A 27249-nucleotide genomic window follows, 5' to 3' on the forward strand; every position below is an offset into this window, starting at 1 on the left:
CCACCCTAACTCCTTTCCCCTTTTGCCTGTAAATTTGGAATCTTGAATAACCTGAAATATTGGCGTCCTGGTCATCCTGCAACCACATCTCTGTAATTGTTATTATATCATACGTTACTGCTTATTCAGTTAACTCATCTAATTTGTTACAAATTGAATGTAATTTGGTTAGATTCATGTCAGCATTATCAAGTGTTATTAGATGTAGCAAGGTTATATAACAGGATGTGTATCAGAAAGAGTGAGAGATCAAGAGAATTTTTATGCCACTATCAAGAACTCTTAGTTCTGAATCTAAAGGCCACGAGTTCATATCTCATCCTAAATCCTTTTTCTAGAAAACCAATGTCAACACTTACGTGGAGAGTGTCCTGCACTGTCAGGGATAATGACTATACCATCAGCCATTTTATTTGTTATTTTGTAGCTATCCTCTAGCTTTCAGTGCTTTTTCTCTGAGGTCCCTTAAATATGCCCACTCATCAAAGTTCCCAACATCTCATAATTTAGAAAATTTTCTTCTTACTGAAACTGAAAATGAATAACTTCACATTACCACATTAATCTTCATGTTTCACTCTTCTACCCTTTCAGAAATTCTTTCAATATCCCTTTGCAATGTTCTGCTTTCATCCACATTGTTTATTGTCCTGCTTCAGTGATTTCAGCAAACTTGAAAAATAACATTTTATTCCTTTCAGTGAGTCTCAGATTAGTAAAAAGCCAATATCCTGGAGCAGAACCTATCAGTCATCTGCTGCCAACCTGAATATATAAACTCTATGCCCATTGGCTATCTCTCATGTCCTAAATAATTCTCTTTCCATATCAAAAGATTATGTCCAATTTCCAGTACTTTTGTCTCGTTACTTCTCTGAATAACAGATCTCTGCCTGAACAATAAAGGACACACGGGCAAGTTGGTTACATTACTAGATTAGTAATCCATTGACCTGGGTTTACGACGCAGAGATGTGATTTCAATTTAAATTTAGTTGATTAAACACATCATTAATGTTGTCCATGAAACAACCAGATTGTTGTCAAAACTATCTGGTTTACCATATTCTTTAGGAAAGAGTTTATTTGTTGCTATCCAGTCTGTCTTCCTGATGTGGGCAATAAATGCTGATCTCGATTGCATCCACTGAAATAGTTTAAAACATGGATAATAACAAAATATGATCTAGTTTCTACCCAGTCTGGGGTGACTCCAATGTGGTTGACACTTAACTGCCCTCCTGTATTTTTCTACTTTATTTAATATGTCCGTTCCAATGTTGCAAGTCATTTCTTACCATCTCAGAGGAGTTGGGGAGGTGCCTGACCAACATTCCTTCCTTATCCAATAGGACACCTTTGGGACACTCTGAGGGTGTTATTTAATTTTTAAAGTTTAAGAAATGGACATTATTGTCACTTCATATTGTCACAGGCAGATGGGATTTTGACATCATGGTTGGCACAGACATGATGGACTGAAAGGCCTGTTCCTGTACTGTACAGTTCTGTGTTCTATGTTGCCTTTGAGGAAGGTGGTGGTGAGCCATCTTCTCAGTCCTTCTGGTGAGGGTGGTCCCATAATGTTGCTGGGGAAGGAGTACTACGATTTAGACCCGGTGTTGAAGGATGGGTGATATATTTCCAAATCAGTGTGGTGTGTGACTTGGAGGGGAACCTGTAGGCAGTGGTGCTCCCATGCCCTGCAAAGTGGTGGCACATCTCTGCATGCAGCTTCTTCATTCTCTGTAAATATTGCAGTGTCTTTCCAAAGGATACTGGCTGCTTTAGCTAGAAATGATTCTATCAAGAAAACAATTTTTAAAAATCTAAGTTTTTGTTTCAGGTTGCCATTGTGTTCGATTTCCTCCACTTACTTTGCTGCAAGATGCCCAAGGGGACTAAATCTGCGGGCCGCCAAATGCGAACCATCAATTCAATTTTTATAAATATGATGATAAGAAAACACAGTATAACCGATCGCCCGAGGCTGCCGGCGGCGTCCCAGTAACGGCTCACGGTTCCACGGCCGGAAATCGGCGGGCGAGAGAACCCCGGGGTGGGAGGGGGAGGGCGGGGTTCAGCGAGAACAGGTGCGATGCACCGCCCCACGCCGGAGCGTGTCTCCGCCGGGTCGCGGGCAGTGACGTACCGACGCTTTGCAGCGACCGGGAGGGGGCGTGCGCGTGCGCTCGCTCACCCGCTCGCCCGCTCCCGCTCGCTCCCGCTCGCTCCCGCCCGCCCCCCCTCCAGTTGAACCGTGCGCGGGCACTGATGTGTGTATTGTCAGTAAGATGGCGGATCATTGGTAGACAGTTACTGTGTGTGTCCGTGTGAGGGAGGGAGCAGCACTATCAACGACAACACGCAAGAGCGAACCGGAATCTCGCTCAGTAATGGTGTTTAGTTAGCAGATGTCCCGAACTCACTGCTGGCATTTTTTAAATTTAGAAAGAACAATCTTCCACCAATCATGAAATTTGCCGAACATTTATCAGCTCACATCACGCCGGAATGGCGCAAACAGTACATCCAGTATGAGGTGAGCACCGAGCCGGGCGGGCAGGGGGCGGATGGGTTAATAGAACCGGGGACAGCTCGCGTTCCGGGGGGAGAAAGAGGAGGCAAGCGAGAAACTGAAAGTGATGAAGAGAGGGTGAGAGGCAGGAAGAGAGGAGAGGGCTGTGGAAGCACGGGGATGTTGGAAGGCGGTGGGCATAGACGAACGCTGTGAGGGTGACAGGGAAAGGAGGAAGGAGGTGAGGGTGACGGGTGAGGAAGAGAATGCTAAGTGAGTGGGTGAAGCTGGTGAAGAGGCAGGAAGAAGGGTGAGGGTGATAGGCAGGGGTGCAGTTGAACAGGAAGGGGTGATGGGCAGGAGAACGGGTGCAGGTGATGGGCGAGGGTGACAGATATTGGTGAGGGTGATGGGGTGGGGGTGAAGGAGATTGGTTTAGGATGGGTGAGGTGGTGCAATGGGTAGTGGGCAAGTAGGGGTAAAGGTGACGAGTAGGCGTGTGGGTAGTAATGGGCAAGAGTGGCAGGGTGACAGGTGGAGGCGATGTAGGGGCAAGAGAGGGTGACGTGACAAGTGGAGGAGGGAGTAGGGATGGGTGAGGCTGATGGGTGATGGGGTGGCAAGTAGAGGCAAGAGTGACAGTGGGGGTGAAGGTACCTGGATTGATGCATATTGGGCAATGGTGACAAATGGGTGGTGAATGTGCCTGGGATGATGGGTAAGGGTGAAGATGATGGGCAGCTGAGGGGGCAATGCTTATGGGCCTGACAGGTAGGGGTCCAGGTAATGGAATGAAGGATAGGGCATAAGAGTGTTGGGATGCTGGGTAATGGTGACATGTAGGAGCAACAGTGGTGAATGGTGAATGATGGGAGATGGGATGATAGGTGAGGGGCAGGGGTGATAGGGTGAAGGATACAGAGCAAGGATGTTAGTGGTGAAATGTTGGGAGGGAGGATAATGGATAGGGGTTGAGGGTGGCAGGTGATGGCTACGGAGCGCAGTTAATGGTGGGTAGGAACGGGGTGACGGGCAATGGATAAGGAGCATGGATGACAGGAGACTGGTGGGTTGTGGGTGAGAGTGATAGAGGAAATAATGGGTGGAGAGGCAACATTAAGGGGCTGTAACAAATGGAGGGAGTGAAGGTTACAGAGAGAGACAGCACAGAAACAGTCCCTATGGGCCCACTGAGTCTATGCCAACTGTCAACCCCCCATTTACACTATCTACATTAAAGGTGATGGGAATGACAAGTGGGAGGCGAGACTGACAAGAATGATTAATGGGGGTATAATTACAAGTACAATAGGTAGGCATGCAAAGATAGTAAGGGATGATTTGCAAACTGGGGATGCCAGGAGGATGATAGGTGGGGGTTCAAGGGTGATGGGTCATTGTATCAGGATGACAGGTAATGCTGAGGGGTGTAAGGATGGTGTTGAAAGAAGGTCAATATCATTCGTAATTGCAATAATGTATGTTGTTGGTAGATGAGCCTTTTGTAGTTTTGATACAAGTTGAAAAGATTAGAGTAGTCAAAGTTTTATGTGTAATATTTCTCGGTATTGCAAATATTATATTGTGGTTATATTCTAATATTAGCTGTGTTGTGCATTTGAGTTTTTTGGTGTTTTGCTGAGATTTGAAGGAAAGATAAAGAAAGAAATGATGTTTGCATTTAGATGTTTTTTATTGTGTCCCTTTTAGGGCAACCCAAAGTATTTTATAATCAATTAAGTACTTAAAATGTAGTCACTGTTCTGATACGAAAATTGACTAAGCGTCTCTACAATAAGAGAGAAAAGGAAAATCATTTTGAGTCACAGTTATATTGAATGAGATCAGAGATCTTGTGGTTGATTTTTCCTATCTCCATTTGGGACTATTCAGCCATAGTCCTACTTCTGTTAACTGTGAAATTATGTTCAATAGTTGAATAGTTTAATGGAATTAGATAGCACATTTGGCCCATTGAGCTTGTGCTGGCTTTTTGAAATAGTTGTCCTTCAATCCTATTTTCTCAATCTTTCCTTTATAGCCCTGCAAATCTGATTCCTATTTAAAGTCATTGAATGTGCTTTCAACAGCCTTTTGGGTGGTTCATTTGTTGCGTGGTACAGTGACGAAGCTAGTAGAACTGCTGCCTCTCAGCTCCAGCGACCCAGGTTCAATCCTGACCTCCAATGCTGTCTGTAAGGAGTTTGCATGTTCTCCCTGTGATGACATGTCTCTGGGAGCTCCAGTTTCCTCCCACGTCCCCAAAATGCGCAGTATGGTAGATTAGTTGACTACCATAAATTATCCCTATTGTGCAGATGAGTGGTCAAATAAAGGAGGAAATTGATGGGAATGTGAGAATGACAGGGGTTAGGTTAGTGCTAAATTGTGTGCCTGATGGTGCGTCTGACTCGATGGGCTGAAAGGCCTGTTTCAATGATGTCTCTCTCACTGACTAAAAGAAATAGCATGTTAGAACTGTGCTGTTGATGCCCATAGACTTTACAACCTTTTGAGGTAGTGTGAGTTGGGATTGGGATAGAAAAGGATTAAAAGGGGTGAAATTTGCACATCAGGGCAAATCTATATCCGGGCAAGATATGCAAATCACCGTATAGCATGTAATTAGATTTCACCAAAACAGCAATTGTCAATGCATTTGACTTGATCACTAACTTACATGTATGTGTTAATTAGGTATGCCAGACTTAACCGTGCAGTTATTTATAATTCAGCGACTTATAATGCTATCATTGTTCTAATACTCGGCTCACTTCAGTTTTATGTCACCATTCATAATTTCACCTTCAAAAAATAATGTGAAATTGTTTTGGGATCAATTGCATTGAGTATCAGAGTACATAGCATAAAATTTAAAAAAAACCTAACAATGCAAGGTAACAAAGAGCTTTGTTTGAGACAGATACAAATATTACAAAATAAGAGAATTAGAAGCTGAATGATAGATTCACTTAGTGTTCCCTGCAATTCAGTTTCCTGATCGCAGTGACCACGACCAGCAGAAGGGTGCTTGAAGCATATGCATCCAGCTTGTGTTTTGTTACCATTGCCTTGAGTTTTACAGGCTGATTTCAAACACTTGGGAGTTTTGTCTTGTTTCCATTATTGTAACACAGCTGATATTTTGCATTGGCAGCAATTGTGGCTCTCATTCTATGAGAGTATGCAGAATCTTGGAAAAATATTATTCATGGAAATGTGTCCTGTACATTGCCACTAAATTAGAACAGATATTAATCACTGATAGAAACAGGGATGGGGGAAAATGTTTATATCCTCTTGATTGCCTGTTGTTTTTTCAGTTGTTAGCAACTTCTTTCACCTTACTATGGCTTGCTTTTTCATCATTTAATCTCCTTCCCCTATTTCTTATGTCTGAAATTTGTTCTTCTCTAATATTTCCCAATTTTGATGAAAAATCATTGACATGAAATATGCTGAGTATTCCAGCACTTTCTGTTATTTCATTTCTTCATTAAATTATGTTCACCCATCAACCTTGCAGTGTGATTCGTGTCCTAATCCTTAACTTTCTCCAATCTCTTTCAGTTGGATAAACACTTTCCTTTTATTTTTGTATGCATGCTGTTTATCCATGAATAATGACAAAGCTATCAGATTGTAAACTCTCGAATTCCCTTCCTACACCCACTTAAGTAGAGCCCAGAAATGGGCCCTTTGTCTCACCATGCCCATGCCAACCTTTTTGCCCGTTTGCACTAATCCCATTTGCCCACATTAGGACTATATTCTTTTATGCCTTGCCTATTTAAGTGTCTATCTAAATGCCTCTTAGACATAATAATTGTATCTGATTCCACCACCTACTCAATCAGCATGTTCCTACCAATCACTTTCTGTATGTAAACAAAAAAATCCCCAGATGCCCTTTAAAACTCCTTTCTCTTACCTAAAAACTTATGCCTTGTTTGTAATACCCCTATCATGGCTAAAAGATTTTGACTATCTATCGTATCCATGCCTCTCATAATCTTATATACTTGTATCAGGTTGGCCCTTAGCCTCCAGCTCTCCAGGGAAAACGAGCTCAGTCTATTATTCCCATCTCTTCCCATAACTAAAGGCCTCCAATCCAGGTAACATCTAAGTGAATCTCCTCTGCATACTTTCCATCGCAATCGCATCCTTTGCTCAATTCCACTGAAAAAGCTCAAAATCTGTTATAGTATTTTCCTTCCAGAGAAGTTATTTTTCTGAACTCTGTCAGGTGCTTTTGGACATGTTTACATTGAAAATGCTATATAAATGTTGTTGTTACATTATGGCAATCTACTATTCCAACTATCCTGATAGATTTCAAGTCTGATTTAGGGCTGAATGATAGAATATATAACTTGAGGAACAGAATTATTCAAGGTTTCGATGACAGACAGTAGTGGTTTACACAAAAGGAAACCCAGTATCATGATAATTATAGAGAGGAAGACGCCTTCGTAATTCACCAGGAGCTGGGAAATGAGTGTTTTAGGATGCTATTATCACTGCTTATGAATTGCACGAAGAGTACAGATGATGTCAGCAATTCTGTGAGCTAAGCTCTTGTGGTTTATTTGGCTGAATCCTGGAATTGGATTATTGCCTAGAATCATCACTCTGGTTTGTATTATTTATCTTAAAGGAAAGTTGGTGAATGTTAGTGAAAATTTTGTTTTCATTTCTAAATTTTTGCAGTTTAATGAAGATTTTTTTGGTCATGGTCTTCAGGATTCTTACCACTTTGTTCTGAAAATGTTGCACCCTGGCAGAGATGGTAATTTTGCTTGGACAAGCAACAAAGATCTTTGCTCCATGCTGTATGCTATAAGTCTCACACTTTTACCTGGTGAAACTGCAGCAGTACTGCTGTGTGCACCCTTTTACAAACTGGCACCTCAGCTTTCAAGTCTCAAGTGCCTGAGATGCATTTCTCGAGTGCCTTGTTTATGCATTATTGATCAAACTGAGCTCCTCAACAATGAATTTTCAAAAAAGTTTTGAGACTTGCAAATGGTGATGTGTTTCTATGCTTTAGTCACAGCCATTCAAAACAGTTAAGAGGCAATAACACATTCATTGATTTAATGAAGGTATTGAGTGTGTTTGAATGAGTCATTTAAATTCTTTCTTACTGGAATATGAAATTTTAATTGGTGATGATTCGTGTGAGATGGAAAGTATGGGATTTTAAACGAGTGTTGACTTACCATACCTATTTAACAGGCTATCATAAGTATATTTAAGTTACTTAATGTGCCACCATAAAGGTGCCATTCAATTGAGAACTGGTCCTTAATTGGCATCCCATTGTCCATAAACTGAGCTCAGTCTCTTCATTTCCCTCAGTGTCTTAAAATTCCTCCTTTTTTGTGTTTGGCTTTTAAGGCTATATGCTGCTTATGAAGTGCAACTTGGAGCTTAACACAAGTCATAGAAATTGAACAGTTGATAATACAGCAGCAAAAGCAATATCACCTTTTATTTCAGTTGGCCCTAAATAATTTCTTCCATTGGCTTGAATAATTTAACCAGAAATCATTGTGAAAGGATATTTTAACAGTAACATTGTTTTCAATTCAGGTTCAAAAGTTCAAGAATTTGAGCTCTGTAGCAAATTGCTCCATGTGTACTGTTTTCCATTGTTAAGTGAGATATTTCCCAACATTGTGAATGAGGCAGATAGTGATCAAGACCCATTGTGAAGTGTTGGTTTTGATCTTGGCAGAATGCTACTTAGTGTGAGAAACTGCAAACAAACAGTTTATTCAGTATGAAATTGGGTGCTGAGTACTGTATAACATAGTGTTTTGAGTATTAAAGTAATATTAGAATACAGCAAGTATCACAGTAGCACAAACATGGCATTGATTGATTTAACTAGTTTTGCACTGTAAAATTTTTGTTACATGGAATACTTGTATGCTTACCCTAATCGGTCAGGGTGTTGAGTACAAAACAACAGGAGGTCATGTTGCAGTTCTTTAAATCTTTGGTTCAGCCACATTCGGAAAATTGTGTGTGACTCTGGATGCTGTATTATAGGAAGGATGTGGAGGCTTTGGAGAGGGTGCAGAAGAGGTTCACTAGGATGTTGCCTGGATTAGGAGAGGTTGGGCAAACTTGGATTATTTTCTCTGGAGTGTTAGAGGCTGAGGGGCAACCTGATAGAAATATATAAAATTATGGGAGGCATAGATAGGGTACATAAGAGTTTTTTTCCTCAGGGTGGAAATGTCAAATACTAGGGAACATACCTTTAAGGTGAGAGGGGGAAAGTTTAAAGGAGATTTATGAAGCATGTTCTTTTTACACAGAGTGGTAGATGCATGGAATGTGCTACTAGGGGAAGTGGTGGAAGCGGATATGATAGCAACATTTAAGAAACATTTAGACAGGCACATAATCAGGCAGGTAATGGAGGGATATAGGCCATGGGCAGGCAGATGGGATTAGTTTGGATTGGCATCATGTTTGGCACAGACATTGTGGGTGAAGGGCCTGTTTCTGTGCTGTACTGTTCTATGAATAAATTGGGTTCTTTGCAACATTTGTGATGTAATTGGCTTCAGATTCCTAGTTAAAGAGGAGAAAATAATTCTTCTGTTCCGCTGCTAATATTTGTTAACTTGGAAAATGTAATTGTGTTGATGTTAGGTGAGAATAAAGGTCAGACTCAACACTGAGACATGAGATTCTGCAGATGCTGGAATCTGGAGCAATACACACAAAATGCTGTACTGAGCAGTGGAGTTCTCCATGGTTTAATAACCCACAGCTTTCACTGACTAGGTTTGTAGATGAAGAATGGCTTTCTGGAAGATTTAACAACTGTGGGATTATATTTTACCACTTCACTGCCCTATGAAGAGCTTGGAAGAAATTTAAAAGGTGGAAATAGATAATCACATGACATTATAAAGGGAGCATATAGTTGATAATGGTTATAGGTATCGAAAACTTAGCCTGAGATGGCGGTGAATGTTAGATTGCTTTCCTCCATGTTTCCAAGGTTATTTGTGATGTGTGAATAGTGCTGAGCATAATCAGGTTCTTTTCTGTGGGGGAAGAAATTATTTAGGAAATATCAATGTAGTCATGTGTCACTCAAAACAGCTGATCATGATGAAGTTTCCTGATAGCTGGGGATCTAGCCATCTTTCCTGATAGATGAAAGTGATGAATATTGAAGGCGTAAAGGGCATCAAAACTCAACTTCACCTACGTTCCCACTGTGTGGGGCAGACACTGATACTTGAGCACAGGGTATCACAGGGCTGGCAGATGAATTCTGATTTCATCATTTACCTTGCTGTCTGTTTCCAATTATGTTTAGAAGATGCAGAATTAATCAGGGTCTTGAAATCAGCTCATCTGGTCTCTAGAGAAATGTTAATTCATGAGAGATCTGAAAAGAAAGAAGTAATGGTGAATGCATAAAATGAGAGGAATAAATAAAAGAAGTAATTTGAAATGCTTAATAGGGATCAACTGTCATTAATGGTTCTATAAAAACTGCAGTTCTTAAAGTTTTATACTGAAATTATAATATTGTTAGATGTAAAATTCATTTGATTTTTTTGAACCTAGTTCATTTGGAATTGTGACTAGGTTGGAGAATTTTCCACATCTGGTTAAAAATGCTAGTTAAGGTAATCATTTGAAGAAATTAGTACAATAAGTCATCAGTTTTGTAAGAATCTTTAGGTGTAATTAAAAAAATTACTTCACTGTTTCATATCAAATCCTGCATTGCCAGTTAATGGAATTTCATGGCACAAATCACTGAATAATCAAGTCTGGGAATATTCACTCCACAGTCCCCCTGTTCTACACTTTCTAGTATCCAACCATTTATTATGTATTTCCTTGCCTTGTTTAACCTCCCCAAATATATCAGCATGCACTTTTTCAGAATGAATTTTATTTGCCCACATAACCAGTCTTTTGATACTTTCTTGGCACAAGAAATAGCTTTCTCAGCAGTAACTACACTGCTAACTTTGGTATCATTGGCTAATTTCTTTGTCATAGTCTCTACATTTGCCCGAGTTATGAAAAACAAGGGGTTTACCACTGAGCTTTGTGGATCTCTATTACAGAGAGCCTGCCAGAGCAGATTTTTAGTCCAATTTGTCACTTTCCATTGAATCTCATGGGGGAGGGGTGTTACTTTCCCAAGCAGTCTGGCACATATGTAGGAGTTAATCAAATGCTTTGCTAAAATCCATGCAGGCTCAACTTTTACTGACCCTCCTCATTGCCTCTCGAAAAAGTTTCAAATGTTAGCCACTCATGACTTTCTCTTAACAAATCATGTTGACTTTCCATGAATAACTTGTCTCTTTTAAAACTCATATTTTTAAAGGCTAATGCAATCTCTAGAAACATTGCCTAAATTTTATTTTTCATTTTTTTTTTACAGCTTTTGTTTCCTTTCCCTTATGAACCCATCATCTGCCTTGGAGGTTTGTTTAATAATCCCCTACCATGAGGCTTCTATTACACCTCTCTCTTCTAAACATTGTGTTCCCATATTCCTGCTGTAGCAGCGTAAACTTTCTTTAATATAATTTGCAAGGACATTGATTCTGCCCCTGTTGCAATCCAACCTGACTGATTTGGACATTTTCACCTCACTCAGAACCTGTTCCATTGGTGCAAGAATTCCTAGCGTGCTCGACAGGGTAGATATTTTCCTGAGCTGAGGAATCTAGAACTAGGGGTCACAGTCTCAAAATAAGAGGTAGACCATTTAGGACTGAGATGAGGAGAAATTTCTTTGCTCTGAGTGTGGTGGACCTTGGGAATTCTTTACCCAGAGGCTGTGGAAGCTCAGTTTTTGATTTTATTTAAAACAGGGATTGATTTCTGAATATCAATCAGGGATTCAAGAGATATGGGATTAGATGATATTGAGATAGATCAGCAATGATCTTGTTAAATGGCATACTGGTCTTGTGAAGCTGAATAGCTTATTCCTTCCCATGATGTTCCAGTGATGTCACCACCCTGACATACACCAACTCTATGAAAATTGCCCCTGTTCATCTTGTTCATACAAACAGGTTAATTCCAATTCAGCCGATCACTGGTTAATTCCAATTCAGCCGATCACTGGTCAATTAGTCCACTCTCAGACAGCAGCAAAGTAATGGAAGCTGTCATCAACAGTGCAGTCCAGCAACACTTGCTCACCAGTGATGTCATCAATGCCCAGTTTGCTCCAGACTTTAACACAGCCTTGTTCCAAACATGGACCAAAGAGCTGAATTCCAGAAAGTGTGCCTTTGACTTCATGGCAGCATTTGAGTGAGTGTTGCATCAAGGAATCCTGGTAAAACTGAAGTTGATGGGCATCATGGGGAAGACACTGCAACAGCTCAAGTCACTCTTTGTGCAAAGGAAGGTGGTTATGGTTACTTGAGGACATTCATCCCAAACTAAGACATCACTGCAGGAGTTCCTTAAGGCAGTGTTCTATGCCCAGCCAGTTTCAAGTGCATCAACAAAGACCTTCGTTCAGTTATAAGGTCTGAATTAGGGATTTCCATTCACACCTCAGAAAATGAAACAGACCATGCTTGCATGCAGCAAGACCTAGAAAGTATTCAGGCACAAGTGCTAAGCAATGATGATCTCCAAGAGAGTCTAATCATCAACTTTAGACGTTCATTATCATTGTCCAATATCCCCTCCTTCCGCCCCCCCCCCCATCCCATTAATATCTGGAGATCACTAATGACCAGAAAAATCAACTGGACTAACCACATAAATACTGAGGCTACAAGAGCAGGTCAGAGGCTGGATATCCTGCAGTAAGTGATTCATCTCCTGATCTTCCAAAGTCTTTCCACCATCAGCAAAACACAAATCAGGAGTGCGGTGGACTACTCTCCACTTATTTGGATAAGTGCAGCTCCAAAAACACTCAAGACTCTAGACACCACCAAGATGAAGTAGCCTGTATTCTAAACATTCACTCCCTCCACCACCATTATCACAGTGGCTGCCATAGACCCCAACTACAAAATGCTCTGCAGTAGTCACCCAAGTTACTCTAATAACGCCTGCCAAACCCTTGATTACCACCGAAAAGGACAAGGTTAGTAGGTAATTGGGAACACTATTTCATGCTTGTTCCTTTGCAAATTTACATGCCACCTTGACTTGGAAATATATTGCCATTCCTTCATTGTGTCTGGATCTAAGTCTCTCGGCTCCCTACCCAGCAGCGTTCTGTACTCCAACTATCTTCTGTAGAAGGACTGTAGGAATTTCATTCAGGTGACTTGCTACCACGTGACAAGAGCAGTTAAGAATAGGCAATAAATGCTGATCAAGAAAATGAATAATACAAAAAAGAAACGTATGTTCAACTGCTGCTCAATAACACACTTGACCCTGGTACTAGGGAGTCACATGCGCAGGCAATGAAAACACCCATCATCTCTGCTAACACCTAATCTTTGAATTATTACATCTTTTTACCCCACCCCATATGGCTGAGATCCATAAGATTTTGCCCTGGCTGTACTCTCCTGAAGAACCATCATCTTTTCCATTATTCAGAGACATGAACTTGGTTAGAGAATATGAATCAACTCTATGGACTCCTTGCACTTCCTACCTGGTCCTCCTGGACTGCCTAACAATCAGCTATTGCTTTTCTGTGTACAAACTCATTAGCTGCATGGTGACAACATTGTGAAAAGTCCATGAAAAGTGCTATCCATATAACACTCAGTTTTGTGGATGTGCTAACGATATGGCAGCTGCCACCCTAGGGTGAAGTCTTGAGCTCTTTTAATTGGACTCTTTCAGTTGATGATGCTGCTTGGATGTGTCCAGCTTTTCCCACATGGTGCCATTTGTGCACTTACTCTGCCATGTCTCTGTTTACCAGAATAAGAAATAAAATTCTAAAAATTCTCTCAGCTCAGAACTTTACACCTGGTTGTTTTAATACTTTAATTACTTAAATTATTCTTGTTCTTATATTTCTACTACCAACCAACACCTCTTTCCCCTCTGCCATACTGAACAAATTCCTGACCTTTGCACTCTGTTTAAGCTGTGCTTCTTTTAACTCACACTCTCAGCTCATGGTATGTAGTTTTATCCTTACACACAGAATTAGATTTTTCCATGCCTGTTGTGTAAATTTTTCAACATGAATTAAAAATCTTTAGTTGAATATAAGCTACTGTGGAGACAAGTAAATAATATTTAAGTTCTTCATGTTTACTACACTCATCTGTTGGACTTCTGAATTAGTAGGGGTATATAACTCTACAGGAATCTGTACAATTACAAAAGGAGTGACAATCATGATATAAGTTCCCCAAAGCATCATTTAAAATTACCACATACTACAATGAAAACAAAATCTACTTTTTTTTGGGTCAATGACTATACCTAATACTGTCACAATAAATCTCCAGTGGCAGACAGAGGTTTATAAATCTTAAAACTGTGAAATTGTGTTAAATTATGATGTTGTGGAATTGGTTCACAGTGTGCTCAGAGCAGCCACAAATGATCAAATGATGAATATCAATGTTAAATCTAATGCATGTAACATAAACGAGATTATGACTGTGTTTGAACTTGTCTGCTTTATGCAAACAGAACTTTTATTTACATAATTTGACAGCTGCCTTTTTCACCTTTGATTATAATTTGCCAGTGTAAATCAAATGCTAAATCAGTACTGTTGAACTTCTCAGGGAACTTCTTTCTTTTGAAACTTTACAAAGTGTGTATCTGCAGGGAATTTTGCTAGGCTGAAAAAAAAAGTGTTTGCCCAGTCACACTTGCAATGTCCTCTGCCCAACATCTGGGATCATCGTCCAACTTGGGATAACTGCCTTACAATCTAGATAAGCAACAGCCTGATGTAGTTATACTCGTAGCTTTTCATCATACTTTACAGATAACAACATGTTGGACTCATCCAATATAATCCTTTGGTACATCTTCTCCCCTCGGCAGACAAACTCACCGGGGGAATGGTAAATTTATAAAAACTGGAAGCTGTAGCCCTGGGAGTCCTCAAGCTTGACTTCAGACACCTTGCAGTCTGTCATCAGCTCAAATGTGGGGAAGGCTTCTCCTAATGACCAGTACCACCCTCCCTCATTAATGACTTGGTGATCTGCCATGTTAAACAGCACTTGGAAGAATTACAGAAAGTATCAGGAGAACAGAATGTATTTTGGGTGGAGGTCTTCAAAGTTCATTACCAAGAGAGGCCCTGTAGCACAATCACTGACCAAACTAAGTGGATCCCACAGGAAACAGTTGCCAGACAGGGTATATGGCAAATAGTGGGCAAACCAAAGGAAGGAAACTATCCTTCATGTCATTATCCTCACCAGTGTGCCTGTCAGAGATGGGCCTGTCCATGGCAGTATTGCTAGTAGTCCTTGTGGAAATAAAATCTCACTTTCAAACCGAGGACACCCTCCATTATGTTGTGTAGTAGTGCAATAGTGCTAATTGGAATAGACTTGGCACACCTATGGAGGCTCAAAACTGGGTATCCATGAATCACTGGACCATCAGCACCAGCAGAAAAGTACACCACCACAACTTGGAAGCTCCAAAATATTCTTCACAGTCAAACAGGGAATTAACCCTGTTTCAGTGAGTACAGAATGGCATGCTGAGAAAGCAGCAGGTATATCTAAAACTGAGATGCCAACTGAAATTGCCACATAGAACTAAAGAGCAAAAACAGCATATAGTAGGCAGAGATAAGTTATCCCTAAACAATAGATCGAACCACAGCTAGGCAGTCATGCCACATCAAGTCATGAATGCTGGTAGACAATTAAGCAGCTATAATGGGAGGAGTAAATTCATAAAGCATCACTATCCTCCAAGGTGGAGCTAGCGTGTGCAAAGCTGAAGTACTCAACCATATTCAGCCAAAGTGCAGTGTTATGATCCATCTTAGTTTCTTCTTGCAACCCCCACTGTTTTAGAAACCAGTCCTCAGCCAAGTTAATTCATTTCAAATGATATCAACAAATGGCTGAAAGCTGTAGTTACGGGACATCCCAGCTTGTAGTACTGAATATTTGAACACTGAACTAGCTGTGTATTCAGCTAAGCTATTCCACTATAGTTATAACACTAATGTCTACCAATAGTGTGGAAAATGGCTCAGATATGCACTGTTCATAAAAAGCAGGACAAATACAATCCAGCTTATAGCAACCCAATCAGTTCAATATTGGTCGTTAATAAAGTGATGGTGTTGTTGACAGTGCTGTTAAGCGGTACTTGCTCTCTAATAACCAACTTGCCGATACCCAGTTTGGCTTTTGCACAGGACCTCTCAGTTCCAGACCTCATCATAGCCTACATGATAGAGCTGAATTACTGAGGTGAGGTGAGAATAGTTGCTGTGTACAAAAAAAAAATTTGACTGTGTGTCTTTGAGGAACACTGGTAAATCTGAAATCAATGGAATCAAGAGGAAAACCCTCCAGTAGTTGGAATAATACCTCAGGTAAAAGAAGATGGTTGTGTTTGTTGGAGCTCAATCAATCTAACCCTGGGACATCACTAAAGGAATTCCTTAGGGCAGTGTCTCAGGCCCAGCCATCCTTGGGTGCTTCATCAATGATCTTTCAGCACAGGTCATAAGTGGGGATGCTTGTTGATGATTTCACAAAGCTTAATTCCATTTGCAACTTCCCAATAAATGAAGCAGTCCATGCCTGGATGCAGAAGGCCTGAGACAACATGCATCCATGGGCTGAAAAGAGTTGCCAGGCATTAAGGGAGAGTCCAACTACCTGGCATTACTATCAGCAAGTTCACCAGCATTAATATTCTGGGTGTTAGGAGTGCAATGGAATACTTTCCACTTGCCTGACAAACTGAACACAATCCAGGATAAAGCAAACTTCCTGATTGGCAGCCTATCCACTAACCCAAGGATTCATGCCCTCCACCACCATCACACATCAACAAAATGCATGGCAGTTGCTTGCTCATGCTACTTCAACAGCACTTTTTCAAACCTGTGACCTCTACCACTGAGGGCAAGGGTAGCATATGCATGAGAACACCACCATCTGCAGTTTCCCTTCTAGATTGGAAACTACCCTGACTTGGAAATATATTGCTGTTCCTTCATAGTTGCTGAGACTGAACCTGGAACTATACTCAATAGCATTGTTGGAGGTTTGTTGCACTAGTTGTAGAAGTTGGCTCACCACCAACTTCTCGAGGACAACTAGTGATGAGCAATAAATACTGGCCTACATACTGGAAAATGAATGAAAAATGCAGGTATACTGTAAAAGAGGACTGTCCATTCAATTTTCAGCACCATCCAGCCACTTTACTAGATCTGGGGCTGCAGTTTAGCCTGGCACTGGGTCTCTGCCCCTGATATTGATGATGACAATGATTAGGGTGTTCACTTAAGGAAGCCAGTCACCAAATCTCAGACCTCACAAATGGGGCTAATGACAAGCTGGGTGCCAGAGCTCTGGCCCTAGGAAGGCTAGGGTCAGAATCTGATGGCAAGCTGTCGATATGACTTTTATAAGTATATTATTGGTGAAATGGAGAATTTGATTTGGTATGCCTTTTAAAATATATTTAAAGATTAATGTAACTTCTGGTTACAATATATGTTTGCTGAATTGACTTTATGTTCTGATACACCAAACATATGAAATCAGAAAATTATTTAGAAAAGTGATAATTTTTAAACATTAATTTAACTAAGTTTTCTGAATTAATCTTTCAGTTTAGTGCAAGATTGTTAAGTACCTGATAAGGCTTGGTGCAGTGAAGGTACAAAGGCCAGAGGTTCAGATGCTTCCCAATGGCCATTAACTGAGTAGTCAATTACCTCCATTTGCCAGGGTACAAAATCATTAATATGTTTGTAAATAATGAATTTATGAGTTAACTGCATGTAGTTCACAGGCAAAAAAGGGAAACCTTCCCAACTGATATGGTGCTGACTATGTGGACCAGAATGCTTGAATGCACTTTATGCAGTTAGGCTATTGCAATTGTTTTTCCTGACAGCTGAAATTTCTGCTCCTGATTTCTATCCAGCAACTCGAAGTGAATGGCCCATTGAACACAGTATTTGCCTTGTCCTTTACTCCTGTACTGTTAGCGTCTTTAAGAGAGTAGAAGTAGTTAAATTGTGAGAGAAGTTGTTCACAAACATGATTCCAGAAATACTTGCACTGCAACTTGTACTTCTATAAAAGCATTTATGATAGATATTTTTTTCTGCAATGAATTACAGCAAGCATAGATTTGTATATGTAGTATTTTCTAGCCCTTAACCAGTTCTTTGGGATGAGAGAGAGCCTGGTGCAGAGTGTAGATACCCCACATCAGAGAGGGAAAATTACAGTGGTAATCTGTATAATTTTTGTGTACCTCCACATGTTTAACATGTCCTTCAGATCTTATCAATTGTAGCCAATTTAGTAGTCTCACTTTTACTTACTCTCCTGTTCATGATTCTTTCAGATGCACACTTGTTCTTTCTAGCTTTTTCTCCAATTTTTTGCACCTGACAAATTGGAGTTCATCCAAAGCTTTGTTGCCTGCATTCTATCATGAAACAAGATCTGCTCCTTTATCACCTCTTTCTGACCTTCATTGCCTCTTGATTCCTGAGCACATGAATATCAAAATCCTTGTCTTCATTTAAAATATCCTGTCATCCCTTCTGTAACTGTGTAACTTGGCTCCTTTATGCATTTTGCTTTTTTCTGCTCTTGCTTCCTTCAAGTCACCCTACTCATCCAGACTCCAGCTTCAACAGTGAAACCAAAAGAACTTATCCCCACAGTTTGGAATACTCTTCAACCAACTCTGCCTTGCTGCTTTTTCCCTCTCCTTCAAAAACTTCCTCAAAGTTCTCCTGTTTTAAAGGAGAGGATATATGACATAAGCATTTTACACCTCCAATCAGGTATTGTAAAATGGTTGTTGCTATTCTATTAGTTAAAGACATCTGTAAGTTGCAAGGAGTTGTCCACGTGAATAGTGAGGAAATAATAGAATAGAATAAAACAAATGGAGGAGGAAGGAAACCATAAACTTTCCAGGGTAACTTTTGAAAATATGCTGCGAGTGTGCTTGCGTAATCATTAAATGTCTTAATTTTGATTTTACATATAACTGTATTCCTGCAGTGTTTCACAATAATTCACGTGCTTGGAAAATGCATGACTGATTCCTGAGTCAGGCTGTTTCAGTTACTGGAAATTACGTTAATGGAGTTCCTGTAATGGTTTAGTACCAGATGTGAAGGTTAAAAAAAAATTGTGATGCAAAGGTTATTTTGCACAAAAGTTACTGTGCAAATAAATTGTCTGGAAAAATACTTGGGAAAAATTTACTTCTTATACAATTGGGAAAATTTCACAAGAAGTAAGTTTTGATGAGGGAGGATCTCGCATCTCTTTCATATTTGTTTCTGCTTTGTGCTGCCTTGTTCAGAGTTACACTACGTAATTAACAGCTCAAAGTAACACTTTTCTGCTTTTGAGCCATCCATCTTGCAACTCTGACACTCTTTTTCTCTGAGTTATTCTGAGAAACAATTTAGAATCCATTAGTTTTTAGTTCTGGGAACTTTCAGGGCAAGGTCCTAATAGATCAAGCATTGAAATATCACAGAGGCCTGTCCACATTGACTGAGCCTTTCAACCTTCAGAAGTGTCGGCAAAACCTACCTTCAAAAGATCTGACTGCATCTGGAAACAGAAGCACTGTTGGTTCAAAAGAAAGTAGCTGAATTTATGTAGCATGTTTCAGAAATGCAGGTCACCCCAAAGCACTCCACAGCCAATTAAATGCTTGTGAAGTTGTAACTTATATAAAATAGGAAATCTGGTAGCCAATATGCACTCAGAAAACAGCAATGAGATAGTGAGCAAATGTTTTCTGAAGTGGTTGATTGATGAATGTTAGCCAGGACAGGAGGAGAACCATCGGATCTTCTGCATTCACTTGAGAAAGCAAGCAGGGCCATGACTTAACATCACATCCAAGAGACGGTAGTACATTTTTAGTACTAAATGGAAATGTAGGTTAGATTGTGAGCTCTTTATCTCATTATCACTGTGAAAGGCACTGTAAACAGTAACGTACAAATTAAAGACAGAATTAGAGTAATCAAGACTGTGACTCCACCCCCTTCTAGCCAAAACTCTCGCCTAATGTGTTGCCCCTTTGTAAGGCAGTACTCATCTCTGATGGATGGCATAACTGAGTTATAGTTTACCATATAAGTAATTATGAACATGAACCTCCTTGCTGCCAGAGATTAATGTTACTTAAATTTAACATTTTGCTCTGAAGTGATTTATTGGAAAACAAATTTCCCTCATGCTTATTAGGTGAAATTCAACACATCTGTCTGTCCGTATCTATATACTTAAAAAGAAATATGATATTTAGTACAGAATTCAGAATGAATTGGAATCAATTCCCCTAGAACTTCACCTTCTTAGAAAGCTGTCTTAGTGAGCAAAACCATTGATCTTTAGAAGAAGCAGTTGCATTTTCTCCTATGCAATTTTATCAGTGAGAATATTGCAAGTGAATGTGTGAACTCCATACACCCACCAAGTTATCTGTTGTTTATAGCGGTGTTAAATATTTTCACTGTTTTAAGATTTTAATAGCCTGGATTGTGTGGTTAACGATGAATGAACAGAGCTAGTTAGTATACTTGGCAGTTGCCCACACACTTGACATAGTCTTTTGAAGTGGAACTTGCAGTGATTAGAAACTAGGGAAAATGAAGTGGATGATAATATTGGCAAATAATGATGTTTAACAGCAGTGAGTAATATTGAATTGAAACATACTTGGCTGGTGACATCCACTTTGCAGATCAAATTTTCATACCTGTACATTGAGAAGAGGACATCCAAATCATAGAAAATTTACAAAACAAATCTCTATTTAGCTAATTATGTGTGTGATAAAATACCTAATTGAATCTTACAGACTCGGTCTATAACCCCACAAGTACACATTCATGTACCATTTCAATATTTTGAGAGGTTTTGACTCTATCATTCTGTCAGGTAGTGAATTCCAGTTTAGTACATGTTCTGGATGAAATAAGTATTCCTCATCTTGTCTATCAATTGCTACAAAATGTATGCTTCCTGGTTTTGTCCCTTCTGCCAAGGGAAATGGGTCTTTTCTATTTTGTTCAGGCTCCTCCTAATTTTAACACACCTCAGTTAAGTCTCCCCTCATCTTCCTTTGTTCTTTAGTAAACAGCCTTAATTTATCCAATCTTTACTTATAGCTGCAATTTTCAAGTTCTGGCAACACCCTAAAAAAAAATCTTTGGATCCTCTCCATTGCAATCACATCTTTCCTTGTCACATGGTGACTAAATCTATATGCAGTACTCTAGCAGTGTCCTAACAAATGCTCTGTACAGTTGTATTATTACATCCCTGCTCTTATAGTCTATGCCTCAGCTATCATCCCAGATATCTTTAATCACCTCATTGACCTATAAGGATATATGGATCCAAGATCCCTCTGTTGAACCATATAAGATAAAATATCTTTATTAGTCACATGTACATCGAAACACAGAGTGAAATGCATCCTTTGAGTAGAGTGTTCTGCGGGCAGCCCGCAAATGTCACCATGCTTCCGGCGCCAACATAGCGTGCCCACAACTTCCTAACCCATATGTCTTTGGAATGTGGGAGGAAACTGGAGTACCTGGAGGAAACCCACGCAGACACGGGGAGAATGTATAACCTCCTTACAGACAGCAGCCAGATTTGAACCCGGGTCACTGGCGCTGTAAAGCGTTACGCTAACCACTAATATCCTTCTATTTATTGTATATTCTTTTGCCTTATTGCACATCCTTCAATTTATTATCTTGCACTTCTCTTAATTAAATTCCCTTTGCCATCTTTCAACCAAACTATCCGGATCATCCATTACTTCCTCCAGTCTAAAAGTTTCTTTCTCACTATCAACCACAGAGCCAATATTTGTATCGTCTGAAAACCTCTTCATATCATTACACTTAAATCTGCACCATCAACAAAAATTACCAAAAGCAAGGGACTGAATAGTGAGTCTTGTGGAACCCCAACACACAGAATCACCAATCAGTTTGTTTCCTGTTGCTGAGCCAATTGTATGTCCAGTTTGTCACTTTTTCTTGGATCCCATGGTTTTTTACTTTTTCAGTCAGCTGGTCTTATGGGGCTATATCATGTAGATTGCATTAAATGCTTAATCTCATTGACCCTAAAATAAAAACAGAAAATGTTGGAAATACTCAGCAGGTTGGGCTGCATCTGTGGGAAGAGAAACAGAGTTAACATTTCAGGTCGAAGTCTGTTTCTCTTCCCACAGATGCAGCCTGACCTGCTGACTATTTCCAACATTTTCTGTTTTTATTTTAGATTTCCAGTATCATCAGTTTATTTTTATCTTCCCCTCATCAACCCTTCTTGTTACTTGCTTAAAAACTTCAATTTAGTCAAGCATGACCCTTTTTAATGACTGTTCCTAGTTAACCTATGCCTTTTTAAATAAAACATTACACTGTTCATCAGAATGGATTCCAATAATTGACTCACCAGTGAAGTTTTACTTGCATGTAAGTACTTGGTTTGCCCCTTCCACCCTTTCAAAGCAGTAATACAACATTAGAGTCATCCATAGGGAGAGAGCAAATAAACCAATCAAACTCACTGGTCCAGATGAAAATATATCCGCATTTAAAAAGAATTTAGGGAAGAGATAGCAGAGCCACTATTACACAAATTTAGCCATTTATTCATGATGTATTGATAGGGACAAACATTATGCCAAAACTTAAGGGAGGTAGAACATGTCCAGGGAAGGTGTACATAACTTAAGGTCATTAGTATGGAAAGAAGGAGAAAATAGAAAAGCATCTAAAAACCAGACTTATTGAGCCAAGTTGTCTTTATTTGCAGCCAGCTATCAGACATTCCATGTCCAGGATGTCTTGGGCATCTGTGCATACAGTACCAGAGCATCTGGCGTTGTGCTCCACTGCTGGACTCATTGTTGAGTCCAAAGGACGAACACTAATATGCCAGAGGGGAATGCATTTTGGCAATCATGGCTGGTGTACAAAGGGCAACCAGTTAAATTGAAAAAGATCAGTGCAGGTAATTGAGTCATTTTGTTTTAATCCACTACTAATGTGTTTTTATTAAAACTTATTTTTAATTTTATTTTGTTTTAATAGTTTTTACATGTCCCTGACAGTCAAAAATGTTTCAAAATAGTTCAAAGTCCTTTGACAGCGGCGAGCATTCACAATCTACTTGGGTGCCTGATCACCTCTTGGATACCATTCTGCTTCTTTGGTGTAGTGGGTCAGCTTGTTCTACCATCCCTATCTGGAGAAAGTAAATCCAGAATGGACTGGAATGTAGCAACATATCGCATTGCCTGCAGCATGATTTGGCCCAGAAATACTAATCATCAGTGTGAATTTTAAAGGGAAAGCAGTGTTTGACCAACCTCATTCAATTTTCGGAAGAGTTAGTAAAGAGGTTAGGTGGTAATAATGCAGTAAATGCAATATATCTTGATTTCAAAATAATCTTCAACGAGATACTACATATTAGACTAATGCAGTCGGAGCAAAAATTCATAAAGATTGGAGCAAGGATAAACTATCTAAGCTTAATGAGATGGTTGTTGAATCCTTACTTCAAGTCCATCTTCCTGGCTGATTTGCGCATCCTTTAATTGATTTGAATTTACTTTGTGACAAGCATCCACTTGGCTTTGGGTGGAGAATTACAAGAATTCACAAATTTCCTCATGGGATTACGTAAAATATGTAGGCACGTAAACAGGCCTTTTAAGTCCAATTAGCCTCTACTGGCACTTATGTCTTACTCAAGTAATTTTTGTATTTTCCTCATATAATTTTATCAACAGTCGTCCGTTGCCTTCTCCCTTGAATGCTTGTCCAGCCTCCCCTTTATTAATATTCGCTTCAATCACTCCCTGTTATGGCAAGTTCCAAATTCTCACCACTCTTTGGACTTCTTCTGAATTTTCTGTTGGATTCCTTTGTGACTATATTATAATGATGGTCTATAGTTGTGCTCCTTCACAAGTTGAAATATTTTCCTGCATTTGCTCTAAAAATGTTTCATTATTTTAAAAACATCTGTAAGATTACCCTTCAGATTTTCTCATGGACACGGTCTGTTCATTTTTTTCTGATATGTACACCCTCACACTTCTAATATCATCCATGTCAATTTTCTCTGCATCCACTCCAGTGCCCCTAAATTGTTCTTAGATATACATTTAGAAGTACATGCAGTATACCCAAGTGCTATCTAATCAATGTTCAGTCCTGGTTTAAGTATAACTTTTGTCTGTTCAACTTTACCTTTTTTTGAAATAAATACTAGTGCTTGGTTTGCTTTTTTATGGCCTTGCAAATCTTTGTGCAACTCTTGTGGTAGGTATATTTGTACCCTGAGATCTTTTCTTTAACCCCGACCCCATGTAGACTTGTACCTTCCAATAATCTGACCTCTCTATACTATTCCACATTTATCTTTGTTGAACTTATTTGTCAATTATTTACCCATTCTGCAAGTCCTTCTGTAATTTGTTGCAGTCTTCTTCAGTTTTAACTATGCCACCAATTTGGAATGAGCCACAAAATTTAGAAACAGGATCTTTGATTCCACAGTCTTAATCATTAAAGTAAATTATAAACAGCAGTAGATCCAGCACTGAGCCTTGTATAATATCATCATCCACCCTGTTCCACTGCGAATTACTAGTCCTTCCTCCTACTCTCTACTTTCTGTCCTGAAGCCAACTACATCCATTCTGAAAATTGTTAAAACTGCAGATGTTGGCTATACTGGCTATTTCTCCTCTATCTTTCAGTCCAGATGAAGGGTCTTGACCTGAAAGGTCACGTCAACTATCCATTACCCTCCACAGATGCTACCTGACCCACTGAGTTCCTCCAGCATCTTATTTGTTACTCCAGATTTTCCAGCATTTGCATTCTCTTATGTCTGAGGAAGTTGGAAGTCTGAAATATAAGCAGAAAGTGCTGGGAATTATCATTAGGTTAGACAGCATCTACAGAGAGAGAAACAAGTTAATATTTTGGGTCAATGATCTATTCTGATGAACAATCATCAGTTTGTAACGTTAACTCTGCTTCTGTCTCCACAGATGCTGTTTGACCTGATAGGTATTTCTACGGTCCTCTGTTCTTATTTCCAGCATTTGAATGCTTTACTTCTCCAATTTGTTTCTCTTAGTTCTAGCATTTTGTGTAGTTTTTTTTTGTTCTTCTCTCTTCCTTACTCTTCATTCGCCTCCTACAACTTCCAGACAGATTATCTGCAGTTAACAAGTCTTCACTGTCCTCTACGAGCCATTATTGCTAACACCAGTATCATTCAATCTCTCCAGGTGTCCGTCCAAATGCAGACATTCTTTTTGTTCTCTCCACCCCATTTAAAACATGTTGTACTTCTAAGTTTTTTCAGTTCTGATGAAAGGTCTTCGACCCGAAATGTAGGTGGCACGGTAGTGTAGCGGTTAGCACGACGCTATTACAGTGCCAGTGATTGGGGTTCGATTCCCGTCGCTGTCCGTAAGGAGTTTGTACGTTCTCCCGTGTCTGCATGGGTTTCCTCCGGGTGCTCCGGTTACCTCCCACATTGCAAAGACGTACGGGTAAGTTAATTTGGGTTTTAAATGGGCGGCGTGGACTCGTTGGGCCGGAAGGGCCTGTTACCACGCTGTAAATAAAATGTTTAAAAAAATTTAAAATTTAAACTCTGTTTCTCCTTCGACAGATGCTCCCTGACCTGCTGAGTATTGCTAGCATTCTCTGTTTTTATTTCTCCATGCCTTCGCAGTAGTGATTCCATTGTACCTGTTGGACAGGATCACTCCTTAACCTCTTGTAAAACCCTGCCACCTGTTAGAGCCAATTGAATGAACAGATTTCCCCTCACCTCAAACTGTTCTGTGTGCATTCTATTAACTCATCCGCTCAACTGCTTCTGCCAATTTGATTTGTCCAATCTATATGAATATTAAATTCCTTATGTTTATTATATTGTCCTTGCTATGAACACATCTTATTACTTATTTAATTCTCTTTCCAACCAACATCCATAAACTACTCCAACCGATTTTTATATGTTGCTTTTTATCCCTTATGTGCACCCAATATGACTTCCCTATTTGTTGTGGGACAGCATCATTTCTCTATTCTCCCCTTGCATCATCTTTTATGATCAGTACCCACTCCCTTTTCATTGTCCTTTTTGCCTATGCTTTCTAAACATCAACAACTGCAGACTATTTCCAAACTTGGTTGTCATGCCACCACAGCTCTATTCTGGCCTTTTGTTCACAAGCATATGGAGTCGGGGGTAAGTGTCAGAGTGGACTTTTCCGGATGGTTTAAAAACTATAAAATATTTTAATAACAGCAGCAAAGGATCTACTCTAATGAGCAATAATGTGAGCACACATGCTTGTGTTGATCATGTTGTGACAAATTCAGTTGCACGATCTAAACTTTCTGCTGAATTTACTTGGTATCTTTCATGCAAGTACTTCAACCACAGTTTTCCAAGATATAGGTAGCACAAAGGTTCTTGAAGAAGAGCTTTATCGTTTCCCATGTTTAATCACACATGTAGGACTGGAAGTTGCTGTTTAATAACCATAAATGCTGGCAGCTTCTCAATTATTTCTAATCGCAAAACCTGACCAATACTGTTTCAAGACAGCGTTACCAATTACTCATTATCAAAGGAATTGCACACAAGAATGATTGCAGGAAACGCCACTGAGCTGTTAAACTGATATTGTTTGGCTCTCAAGTCTATTCAAAGCATTTACTTACGTTTAATCCAGGCCTATTACAAAGACTCATTATCTTATCTAATTTTCTGCTCAACTTTGCTTGTTTGGCACAGGTAATTATTCTCCATTTTGTGCAGTGTTTACCTTTTTTAAAAAAGGAATACTTCCTTTTGGTGTAGCTCATGTAGTGAAAATATAACATGTAACAGAAACAGAAAATGCTGAAGACACCCAGCAACTGTGGAAGAAAAAATATTTCAGGTCGAAGACACTTTATCAAAACTGGGAAAATGAGAAAACAAGTTAAGTTTTGAGTAGCACAGAGGCTGGGAGCAGCATGGTAGGACAACTCTGATAGACTGAGGCAGGATTGTCCAGGTAAAGGCAATGTTTATAGAGCTATCTGGTTAACAGATTAATAAAAGTCGTTAAGGAAGGAGACAAAAAGGAATAAAAAGGAAAATGTTGAGGCTTTGAAATGCATGTGAGAGTGTTGCTGAAACTTGAAACCAAAAGGAGAATATTGGAAATATCCAGCAGATCAGGTAGTATCTATGGAGAGGGAAAAAGCTGAGTTAATATTACGGATGGGTAATCCTACTGTGGAACTGGTCAGTTCTAATACTAAATATGGATTATTAGTTTGATGGGTTAAGTAGACTTTATTCTCACTTCATAATTTATTTGCATCACCATTTGTTGCTGTTTTATAGGTGAAACAAACCATGCTTTTAATTTGGTATGCGGTTCGTGCAAATTGAGTGCCGTTTGTAAACTATTTGTACAGCCATTCAGTTTTTTATGCAGAA

At 39.6% G+C, this 27249-nt stretch overlaps 1 protein-coding gene across 1 annotated transcript in view; it reads left to right on the forward strand.

The window, feature by feature from the left end:
• Positions 1–2315: 2315 nt before the first annotated feature.
• LOC127567921 (xenotropic and polytropic retrovirus receptor 1 homolog) overlaps positions 2316–27249 on the forward strand; it is a 311271-nt gene continuing 286337 nt past the window's right edge. The window contains 1 exon segment of the mRNA XM_052011129.1: positions 2316–2542. Coding sequence (XP_051867089.1) covers positions 2474–2542 — 69 coding nt within the window. The 5' untranslated portion in view covers positions 2316–2473.

The sequence above is a fragment of the Pristis pectinata genome, chromosome 3 (assembly GCF_009764475.1).
Source record: "Pristis pectinata isolate sPriPec2 chromosome 3, sPriPec2.1.pri, whole genome shotgun sequence".
Lineage (NCBI taxonomy): Eukaryota > Metazoa > Chordata > Chondrichthyes > Rhinopristiformes > Pristidae > Pristis > Pristis pectinata.